This window comes from Vitis riparia, chromosome 18 (assembly GCF_004353265.1).
Source record: "Vitis riparia cultivar Riparia Gloire de Montpellier isolate 1030 chromosome 18, EGFV_Vit.rip_1.0, whole genome shotgun sequence".
Lineage (NCBI taxonomy): Eukaryota > Viridiplantae > Streptophyta > Magnoliopsida > Vitales > Vitaceae > Vitis > Vitis riparia.
The window spans coordinates 32,828,645-32,840,669 of record NC_048448.1 but is presented as its reverse complement, the minus strand read 5'-3'; the positions used below and the strand labels follow the sequence as shown (position 1 = coordinate 32,840,669).

At 33.1% G+C, this 12,025-nt stretch overlaps 1 protein-coding gene across 3 annotated transcripts; it reads right to left on the bottom strand.

The window, feature by feature from the left end:
- Nucleotides 1-6,326: 6,326 nt before the first annotated feature.
- LOC117906355 lies at nt 6,327-11,252 on the bottom strand. 3 transcript variants are annotated; one of them, XM_034819351.1, is made up of 6 exons: nt 10,639-11,252; nt 10,293-10,559; nt 9,708-9,823; nt 7,409-7,517; nt 6,975-7,019; nt 6,327-6,589 (listed from the first exon to the last, which is right to left on the bottom strand). In XM_034819351.1, exons 2-6 carry the CDS (start codon nt 10,308-10,310, stop codon nt 6,569-6,571), a joined length of 309 nt encoding a protein of 102 aa, XP_034675242.1. In that variant the 5' UTR covers nt 10,311-10,559; nt 10,639-11,252; the 3' UTR covers nt 6,327-6,568. The 3 variants fall into 3 exon arrangements, 1 of the variants encoding a protein (XP_034675242.1); XR_004649798.1 differs by having other exon boundaries at nt 6,327-7,019; nt 7,453-7,517; nt 9,672-9,827; XR_004649797.1 differs by having other exon boundaries at nt 6,327-7,019; nt 7,453-7,517; nt 9,672-9,823.
- Nucleotides 11,253-12,025: the final 773 nt, after the last annotated feature.

The window sequence follows — 12,025 nt, the reverse complement described above, 5'->3', positions numbered from 1 at the left end:
AAACTTGGCATATATAAAGTCATATACCTTTGATCCAGATATTCCTGAATCGATGTAGATAACTCTAAAGTTGTAATGGATCTTGTAAACACCATGATCTTCTGCTTAATAACTCTTCCTTGTGTCTAGGCACTGAGATGGTGGAAATCTCAAGGGTGGAGGTTAGGGCTACTGTAAAGGGGTATTTATGCTTCCTGCTTGTGACTCAAACACATGAGTTGAGAAATCTATGCAATGATAATTAAATACAAGTTAATAATAATAGCTATTCAAGAAACTCACTTATCCTATGTCTTTATAACTCTTTTTTCTTTAACTATGCTACCTGAGATGGTGGAAATCTCAAGGGTGGAGGTTAGGGTTTCTCTCCAAACTGTAGGAAGAAAATAGCAAGAGATAGAAACCTTAACCTTTAAAGGGGTATTTATAAGCTTCCAACTAGGCTTAAGTGACTCAAACCCCACCATGAGCTTGAGTCACTTAATCTAACCCAAAAAGGTTGCTAATTGATTAATTAACCATACAAGGCTCTAATTAATCAATTAGCCTAGTTCAAGGATACCACTCACTTATCCCTATGAATTCTTGTGTAATTACCAAAATGTCATTTATGCACAAAAGTGAACTAAAAATTCATTCAACCCTCATAAACGATGTCATTAAGGAATATGAGTTTAGAGCGGAGACCATTGGCACCCATAGGAGTATTGGCTCCCTTAGAATCAAATTATGAAATTGACTCAACATCCCGTTACAAAGAGTCAACTATACTCCAATACCCTATGTAAATTACAACAAGACACCAAGTGCTCAGGTCCATGACCTACAATTCACTGTAGGCAGATTTCCCATGAATTGGTGTCTATAATCTAACAAGGTAGTGCTATCACTTATCAAGATTACCTCTCAAATACTTGAGTTACAAATCCCACTTATTATGTGATCAAATGACATACTCTAGCTCCAAGGAGCATATATCAAATTCCACTAAAAGAATTACCGTGGCCATAGATTTCATGATCACATATCCATTGGATCACCAAGAGGACACACTATCTCAATCCCGTGAGATATCATGGTGCCTTTATTGAAATACTTGTTGCCACTAGACTCCATCAATAATGACCCAATCCATAGGAATATATGACCACTTTAGGGTCTCACCCATAGGTCAAAACCTCTTGTCAATTTTGGCACAGACTCAATATTCTCTCAAGATTGAGAGTTCATATAGTATAATAGCTTGGTGAATCATGACAACTAGTAGTCTTGCATCATGATTCACCATAGGTCCTATTCAGTGTGCATCACATACATTATTTCACTCACCATGGGAAACCCATCTCAATGTCTAAGACAAGTTATCCCTCTAATTAGGAGGTGGTGCACTACAGTCTTTATTACATTGCACAAATTCATGAACTGATTATGGACAACTTATCTACTTATAAGGAACCCATGATTTGTATCTTCTGTGCAACTCCTAGTGTACCCAAGTCATATACAATGTAAGAGACATGTGTTAAATACTCAAATCAATATTAGTACACCAAAGGGATAACAATGGGATAATTAAGTCTAACTTTGTCACATCATGTCTTACTTTTAGGGGCTCAATTCCAACAGAAATATGATAGATAAGTAGCGAGAACCTAGGTTGATTTGGTGAAGTCAATGACTAGAAAAAATGTAAATAAAAAGTGAGGCATGCCATAAAAAGAAATAGGAACAGAGGCAACCTCAGCTCAAGTGAGCATTTATACCTTTAAAGAAAATACATGAAGTTGATTAGAGATAGGTGGTATACTCAAGGCACACTAAATTAACCAAGTCGAGATCATAAAGGTCTGATTGTATATAGACACATGGGACATAAGCCCACTCACAATAGAATGGATGTTCAAGTAGAACACCCAAACGTAGTGGGGATAAGGCATCCCACAAAGAGTTGCAAGGGGCTCCTCGTGCTCAAAAAATAGTTGGTAAAGGAGCATCTTGAAAAACTCTCAAGTCAATGGGTCACTCAACCTCAACTCGACGTCCCATAAGAGAAATAATAATGGTCACACAACTCCTTAGAGTGAAAACACTCCATAGAAATATCATCTAGGTCAAAAGGACCCTGAATAGGAATACCTATAATGGGCTTAGGAGAAAGAGGCATAGGAGAGGTCACCTCTCTAGGACGTCTACATCCAACCATATTATAGCGTATATGAATGGAAAAAAGACACGAAAATTGGAAAAAAAAATGCTTGAAGAAAACTAAACCATTGGAAAGACTTAGAGAACCATCCCAAACACCGAAAACTCAAAGAAGTGAATAAACACATTGCAAGGCAAGAAGTGGAGACTTAAAGCATGTAAAACAACTAAAGAAGTGAGAATGAACCAAATAGGCATGTTGGAAAGGTTTAAATAAGCGCTTAGGCCATGCAATGTAGGATTAGCACTCGAGTGATGTGAGCATTAGAAGTGGTGTTGTATATGACTTAAGGAGAGCTTGAGTGCTCCTACCACATGAAGTAGCATTGGATGTGACTTATAGGTGCTTGAGTGATAGGATTGACTTATGGGTGTTAGATTAGCATTGCTTCAAGCATTCAAGCACCTATCTAAGCACTCAAGCATTGTTACTAGTGCTTGAGCAATCAATCCTATCGCTCAAGCACTAGTAACAATGCTTGAGCGCTTAGATAGATGCTTGAACGATCGAAACAATGCCAATCTAACAATAATAAAGCTACAAGCACTTGAAACAATCAAGATGACATAAAAACATGAGATAGGCAAAGTATAATCATGAAAACCTCCTTTAAAACAAATAAGAAACAAAAAGTTTCATCTTAAGGACAATTATAATTTGAATTTTTCTTTTCTTAGACCTAGTGTGAGATCTACTACTTTCTTGATATTCAAAAATTGATTTTAAAGATAATTTGACTCTCTCATTAGTCTAGTAACAAGTGACTAATATTTTTCAAAGAGTTAACTAAAGCACTTGTCATCCACATGCCCAGATTTATTGTGAGTAATGCACTTAGAGACTTGTTTGAAAAATATTCCCTAAAAAATGAGCTTTCTTTAAGTTTCATAAAAGTTGTTTTCCCAATTATGAAAGTTTTAAACTTGCTTAAGTAACTCAAACCTCTTTTATCCTAATAGATTTTCTCTTTCTCAATCATTTCATTCAAGATTTTAGAATTATAATGAAATACTTCATTTTTTGCTCCATAAGTTCTTTCCAAGTTAATCTAGCTTGAAATTAAGGTAATTATTTTTAACCACCACATAAGTTCCTTGATCTTACAATCCATGTCAATTTTGTGAGATCTGTAAAAATTTTATTTTTTATTTAGATCAATTTTCTTATATTCAAGGTCTTCAAGGAGAGTGTTCTTTTTATTCAAGATTTTTCTTAACTTCACATTCTCAACCTTTAACTCATAACTCTCATGATACAATGCATTATATGCCTCTTAAAAAACGACAAACTTTCTTTCTTCTTCATCACTTAATTTATTGGGACTTTCAATTTTAGAAGATGAGGGGGAAAAGGTAGTAAACACAACTAGATTATTGTTATCTTTACTTTTAGTTGAGCTTGTGGTATTATTATCATTAGATTAAAAAATTACCCAAGTCATTTGTATGACTTATTCTTTTTAGGTGTAGAACAATCTAAAATAAAGTTTCATTTCTTTCCATAGTTAAAACACTCAACTTGTGATGATTCTAATGAACCTTTTTCTTTATTTTTTGTGGAGAAAGATTTCTTCCCTTTCTTTGAGTCATCTTTAGAGTTAGTTTGCTTCCTTTTGCATTTTAATAAAAAATTTGAATTGTTTGCAAACTCTCAAATTTCAAATTGAGTGAGAACTTACTCTTATCTTTAGACTCCACTTTTTCTTTTGATCAAGAAGCCTTCAAAGCTATTCTTTTAGGCCTTTAAGATGATGGCAAAGTCATCTCATAGGTTTGTAGGGAGCCTATAAGTTCATCTACTCTCTTTAAGTCTACATTTTTAGTTTCCTCTATTTACTTTAGGTTTAAATCTCACAAGGATTCTTTATCCTAAATTGAAACATGAATTAGCAATATCATTGAGTTTAGTATAAAAATAAGAGAAGGTCTCGTCATCTTCATCTTTATGCTTCCAAACTTTGTAGTTTAACATTTGTAATTTTGACTTCACAATAGAAGTTCCCTCATGTGGTATTGCAAGAACGTCTCAAGCCACTTTAACGTATTTTCAAGTTGCAATCTTATGAAACTCGTTAGGATTAACACTATTGAAAATATAGTAAAGGGAATTTGCAATTTGTCTCACTCCCTTTATTGTCCAATTTATTCTAACTTGCTTAGGTTTTAGTTCACTAGTTAGACTACCATTCTTGTCAACTAAAAGTGAGGGCATCCACCATACTTCACTATATTCCAAACTATTTCACCTAGCATTTTAGGAAAAAAAATCATCTAGACTTTTCAATGGGGATAGTTACTCCTATTAAAGAATGATGGTCAATTTATAGAAGTTTGACTCTTTATAGTTCCAAATATCTATACTAACAACAATTGATAAAAAAAATTGCAAATAATTTTTTCTAACTCTAATACCACTTAAAAGAAATTTAATGTCTAGTCTTGATATAATAAAAGTAAGGGAATTAATAGGTAGTCCCTGAATTAATCCCCGAATTAAGTTTTTATTTCCTACTTTAGGTTTGCCTCTTTTATTAATTATTTAGTGAGAGCAAAAATCTCATGCACATATAAATTAAATTGATTACACACAATTGAGTATAAGGTGGAAAAACCACCTAGTAATGTACCAAGTGTAAAAAATCATGGTTGGTCTTTCGATCGCTAAATAATCTACAACTATGAGAAAAGATTACATAATTTTACTTGATCAGATGCACCTACTCCCTAATGTTTTATACCATCAATGTCTATACTACTTTTCCACGTCCTTAACGCAATCTTCCCAATGCTCCTTCATAGATCCCTTAAAGCCCTTATCAAAGTTTTGTGATGAGATTTCAAACCTTTGCTTTAACCAAATTAATGTACTTTTAAGATAAATCTTGAAAGGTTTGAGAGATAGAGGTTTAAGCTTTTGATGAATGACTATGCTTTCATGAGGTTCATGAAAGTCCATCACTTTTCAATAAAACATCTTTATTTATACTTGTAAAACTCTAATGTTTAATTATAAAAAGTTATATAATTTTGAAACATTTCAACAATCCTTTTTAGAATCAAACAACAAAGATAAAAATAATTTTAAAACCTACCAAATATAAATTTTAGAATTAAAAACATAATAGAAACCAAATTAGGAAATACAATATAATTACTTCCTAATTTCTTATATTAGCCATTCCAAGATCTTTACTAACCATAAATACATACTTATCTCAACGCAAATCTGGGAAGTTTGAAGTTGTCTTGAGCTGGATAAGACTCAAGGAAGTAAGTCATTTATTGGAAAGAAAGAAACAAAATTATCAACTAAATAAATACACTAACAAAAATAATTAAAGAGGAAGAATGGTTGTTGATAAGGTTGAATATCTTAATATAGTGCCTTACTGTAATGTTTAATCAACTAACCAAACTAATGAATTGGTTGTTGTAAAGGAAGAATGATGTTAAAATAGATGGGCATATTAAGAAAAAGGTGATCATCAACAAAATCATTAGAGTGCTATCTATATCATGTATAATAAAATTTTCTATGGTAACTTAAGAAAACTAGAAAATGAGTTAGTCTTAAATTATATATTTTGATAAAATTCATTGCATGATGACTATAATCATACGAGTATTTCAGGTTTATGATTAAATTTTGTAAAAGAATCAAGACATGGTTGCACTAATTATTCTAGTTCATCAACTTACAAAAGTATTGGTCTTTGACAAGTAAGAAGGGTTGAACTTGTTTTCCGTACTTTTTGTGAATGCTTTCATAACTTCTAACATGTAGATTTTTTCCTAAAAATATGATCTCCTTTTCAATATAGTTGTCAGTTATTACTATAACAGCAACTAAACTTCAGAACCTTTTGAAAGTTATTTTTATTTAAAGCACTAAAAAAGTAAAAATAATATATATGTTACTTTGTATCTTAAAATAAAGAAAAAATTGAAAATATAGAAAAGAAAATTAATGTTAAAATATACTTATATTTTACAAGGTGAAAATTTGCATATTTATTTATCAAAGACTAAACACATAGGGGAAAGTACACTCTCCAAAACGTATGTGTATTTCACTTTCCATGCCATATATTAAAAAATAAATAAATAAATAAATTCTGAAAACTACACCAAAGTGTTACACTAAATTGTAATTTAGCATTACAAATACATATAATAAAAAATCCTTAAGAAAAAATAGTTCACCCTGAAAAAGACACACAGGACATGTAGGTTTCCTAAAGCTTTTTTGAGGCCTCACAATCTTAGAATATGGTAGTGTGAGCATGGGCTGAGCCATGAGCCCAATCAAATTGGATGTTGTTGAACCCCGATGCCTTTACACTCATATTGGTTCAAAACCCCATCAATCAAATGAATCCACAACCTGTTCCAAAAAACATTTGAATGATATTGAAGGATGAAGTGAAGTAGTAAAAAGCTTCTTAACAGTATAAATAGTTTGAAGAGAGAAGACATGCATGATCCCATAGCATTGCCATTGTAGAGGAGAATTATGAAGCTCATGATATCTCTGCAGCTCTGGTGGCTCATGGAGTCAATGAACTCCAAGCGCTTGAGAAAGAAAGACACAATAAAAGAAAGGTTTGGTTGAAGGAGTCGGCACTGACAAAGATTACTGGCCCAAGGCAGCCATTTACGATTTCAGAGACTTAATCTGTTGATGTAACAGATTTCAATTAACTAGTGCTTGCTGTTCCCAGATGATGCAAGTGTTTAGCATTTTGTTATGCACAAAGCTCCAATCCTACCTTGTATTCAGCTTCACAAGCACATTCAATAATGCGACAAATATCCTGAAGACAAGCAGAAGCATCCATGGATCAGTGGGACAATATCATATGGAAAAAAAAAAAAAACAAAGTGTGCACAGATAGCATAATGCTAGATTAATTCTATAAATATATCAAAGTTGTTGAGATGATCAATGAACTTACACTTGATATAGCTTACTATTCCAATTTTTATTGATTCATCGTCATGGTTCTCATGTCATTGCAAATCACAATTGCAAATCACAATGTTCGATCAATCCTATAAAAACCCCTCTAGTCAAGATTTTTCCTTCTAGCTAGGAATCCAGTTATTTTGCCACATGCAATCTTCATTTTGTCAAATATCAAGTGGGTCCTAAACTGGTCACTGTGCTATAAAATACAGAACCAAAGTTGGTAGATGAATTTACCTTCAGCTTCTCATTTTGACCTTGTACAGAGAGAAAATACTCACCGGTCTTCTGGAGCTTCGTATCAGATGAGGGAGCTTTGTGTTCCTGTTCCATGTTCTTCCAGGTCCTACCATTCACAATAACTATAGTTTAATAAATATGATAAAAAACACAAACATATAAACAAGAGCAAGATGAGAGTCTAAAAAGATCAATCTCCAAAACTACAAGTTCAATGAAACTATCAATTTCATTAAGTCATTCTCCGCATATAAAAGTACCCTGGTTCTGATTATACCCTGTTATAATTATAAATGCTTTATATCAACAAAACAATCCTGATACTGCTAAAGATGCCAGCAAACGGATTGGAACTGTATACATTTTCTTGCTTATTGGGGCATTCTTCAGTGATCCTTATTGGGGAACACACAAAATTAACTTGCATAATTTTCTAGGTAATTTTTGCCAATGTAATTAGCTTCTCATTGTTGCTCTTTTCTTTCCTTTTACATAATGTAACTGGGAAGTCAAAAATGCACTTCAAAGTATATCCTGTTTTACAGGAGAGCAGATAGGAAAAGCCATTGCAGTTTAAAAGGATAAGACGTTCAAGGTCTTACTAAGCTGGAAGAATGAAAATTGGTCTTATTGTAGTAACATTGGAAATCATCTCTACTGGAATGTTGGAGCTTTGCAGACTGAAGTATGCCTAAAAAGATTGTACAAACTGTGAAGACTCGAGCTCCTTGGGAATTTTTTTGGCAAATCCCATAGTATGCACTCATAGGAGCTTCAGAAGTTTTCATGTACCTAGGGCTATTGGAGTTTTTCAAATAGTAGATACCTGATGAGCTAAAGAGCTTGGGAATTGCTCTTTGCATGGCATCAATCTCACTAGGGAATTATGCTTGCTTGTGGTAATGGTGATGAAGGGTCTCAACTAAGGATCACATGGATAGATCCCTGGAAATCCCAACAATGATACCTAGATAAGTTTTACTTCCTCCTGGCCACTACAACAATACATTTAATTGTCTACAAGCACGTACAAAGAGGTATGTGTATCAAGATGGAAGACAGAGAGGATGAGTATGTTGTTTAATGTACATGAAACAACAGGGCTCAAGGTACCAGAAAAAAAAAAAAATTTATATATATATAGATGGGGAACAAATGCTCTCTAAGGCACTCTATTTGAGGAAAAAATTTTGTAATCCTGTTCAAAGAAGTATTGTAAGAATCGAAGAATCCCTTTCCAATCAACTCTATTAGGCTGTAGGTTGTTCTTCTAGCTGCTACATTTTGTTAGGGTTAGCTTGAGTAGAAGTGAGTGTAAAGATGGGATAGGGTTTTGATTTTAAGGCTTTGAGATCTTCCCATCTCATCTTGATTTGTTGGTTCTATTTCTATTAAAGTTGGTTCAAATGTGAATTTCTCAAAACCTCACTTTGCTAGAAGCATTTTCAAGCTCCATTCAACAGCCCAAATTCCCATAAGGATTTGGTTTTATACAACTCCTTATTTGTAAAGAGGTCTAATTGGTAAGCCAATATGCAGTTAGCCTATCATAATTAGAGTTTTAATTCCAATCAAAATCTTATTAAATATTTCACAATGAAGGATTTCACGAATGTGTTAGGAGAAGAGAATGTTGAAATGGGTTGGTAAAGATTTAAGTAAAGCCTAACTGGCAAGCATAGAAGCACAAAAAGACACAAGAAACAAAAACAATTAGATGAAAGATAATGAAAGATATGATCAAAAAAATTTTAAAATCATACTGTAATGGGTAATTAACAAAGAGATTCAAACCAAAAGAAAAAGAATAATTTTATATTATTGAGAGATCTTGTTACACTCCATCTTTCATTAAGAAATTCATTTAATATGACATTTTGACCATGCATCATGAAAGAAATATAGTGGTCCATAAAATAAACAACTAAATGTAATCCACAAGGACAAAGGACAGGAATGTTGATTTGATAATCCAATAGACAAAGTACATTTTTTTACATCCAAAGTTCTACATTCTTCTTCAGGAAATAAGCTGACTAATCCCAACAATAGGCTATAATCCAACATAAAATGGTTACTATATGAATGTTACCCTGACAAATATTTTTAGAATATATTAAGTCCAATGAAAATCAAAGTTTTCAATTTATATTGCAACCATTAGTTTAGATTTTTCAAGAAAAAATATTACTAACATGTAAAAGCATTAAAAAGGGCCAAGTAGTTTTCAGTCTCAAATACCCACATATATCCAAAATACCTCTATTGAAATCATCAACAAAAAAATGAGAACTACTTTTGTTGTGAGATAACATTTGCATTGAACCACATATGTCGGCATGCACTAGTTGGAGTGGTTGACTTGTTCTTCAAAGAATTCAGATACACACACAGATCTTTACTCCCCTCAACCTGTCTTGCATCCCATTTTCAACAATTAAGGGCATTAGAGAGAAAAGGAATACAAAATAAACTCAAAGAAAGAAGGGATTATTTGCATCAAACATTGGGTTGCTGGTTGTTCCAATTGAGATGGTAATTACATGAATCCCTACCAATTTATCAAAAGCAAATCCATGAAAACGTAGTCAAGTTTGGTGCCACAAACACCCACATACCAAAGCAAGAATAAGTAAGCACATTTAGGGGGAGTATATGGGAGGAAGCCAATTTGCAGTGACTCCAATTGCTCTGTGGGTCAGATCAGTGAGAAAAATATTGTATTATGAGAAGTTAATAGACTAAACCTATTAAAGAATTTTCCCAGGGGCATTGAAAGAACGCATACATAGTGGAAATGCCCCTAGACTAGAGAAGCTTCCTATAGTACATTCCCAAGTATGAGCTATATAACCAAACAAGAGAAAGGGAGGTGATTTACCAAAAATAAACAAAGCATTGCTGATGCAAGTGTGGTGGAGCCCGAAGCCAAGTGTTGGGTTCCTTTGAATCTCTTCTGGTTAAGTTGTGTTCTACATCATCGTAACTTCTCTTTACATTACCAGTGGTATGATCATTGTGGGACGAGCATACATAAGAGGAATCCACATTCTCCACTTTGTATGGTTTACCACCAAAGTAACAGCCACCATTTATTTAAGCAATACTTCTTAATTCCCTCGCTCTGATACGACCCGCATTCAAACTCCTGCACAAACAGTACTACGTAAATCTTGTGTCTCCATAAAAGAAATGTTTAAATTAAATGCCATAAAAATATATAGTACCTAAATTGCTGATCATTAGGAGCATTTTGAAAGAGAAAGGAAACCAAGTAGACTTGACGGAAGCCATAAATTAACTTCATAGAAGCTTGGGGCAGTGAGTCAAGTTGAGCATTCTCAGCTTGGAAAGTTGATCGTGAACAAAGATTGGCATTCCTAGCAGCTAAGATCCACATCTGTTGGTGGATGAAGATCTTAGGCGTATATAACATGGACCCCACATTCTATCACCTCAAAGTTTTTCAATTTACCAAAATAGCAGCCCAGAAATGAAGCCTTGAAGTGCGTCCCATACTTCTCCTGAATAGAAACCTTGGGATAACATACTACCCATGATAGACCACCATCAAAATCAAAATCCTGGCAGCATTCACAATCAGATGAAAATGAGAGAATATCCTTGGATTGGAATTCATCACCATGGCTAGCCATGCCACAGTTTACTTCTAAATAAAAACCAAAGAGAGATCCAAAAATGGATCTTTTCTCAGATATATTCAGAAATCCTTTTCTAATCATGGCCTCAAGGTTAGAGGGAACTGGAGCATAAACACAGTATAAGGCAAATCCCAAGAAATCATTGTTTAGGTGCCAATTCTGAGGAAGCTCTATCTCTATCTCAGATCCCTTTCTCTTGTTCTTTATCCACTTTGGTATTCTCACAGAAAAATAGAGTTAAAGTTTTTTTGGACTGACTAAATTGCAAAATTTTTGAAGAGGCAAGCAGGAGTCCCAAAGGGATAAGAAGATCCTTCAATTATTGAAATAAATAGAGAGCTTCCTACGTTTGCTACAGCCAGCTGTAGTAAGGGCTGCCTCAACATGAAGACAATTTTAATAGGAGGAAAATTTTTGTTTAATTGTTTAGGTTTTTGTAGATTCTCTACCTCTTCTTATAGGGGACTTTTGTGTAAGTACAACAGCTTCAAAAAAAATTTAAAATATTGTTCCTTAAAAATTATTTTTAAAATTACCATAATATATCAAGTAGAATCTACATGGAACTTATCTTTTGGATAAAAGATTCCAATGTAAGAATATTTCATTGTAGCAATATTCAACTTGTCTTTTGATTATAAGAGGGGATTGATATAAAAGATTAACTTACTTTCTAATTATGAACTTATCTCTTAAAAATACAAGTTCAATAATTTTACATTGATCTCATTTTTGAAAATACAAGTTTAATATTTTAATATTTAAGTTATCTTTTCAAAAGACAAATTTAGTATTTTCACATTAAACTTGTCTCTTAAAAAAATAAATTCAATATTTGTAAAAATGATTTCAAAATTAAAATATCAAAATATCGAACTTATCTTTTAAAAGACAATTCAAATGTAAAAATACTAAACTTATTATTTGAAAAGATAAGTTTCACATAAAAAAA

Coding starts and splice junctions, on each gene's coding strand:
- LOC117906355 (XM_034819351.1), bottom strand. Junction 7,518..9,707: donor AATGTTATCTCACAACAAAA/GTAGTTCTCATT, acceptor TGTGAATGGTAG/GACCTGGAAGAACATGGAAC. Junction 7,020..7,408: donor GTCAAAATGAGAAGCTGAAG/GTAAATTCATCT, acceptor GCTTGTCTTCAG/GATATTTGTCGCATTATTGA.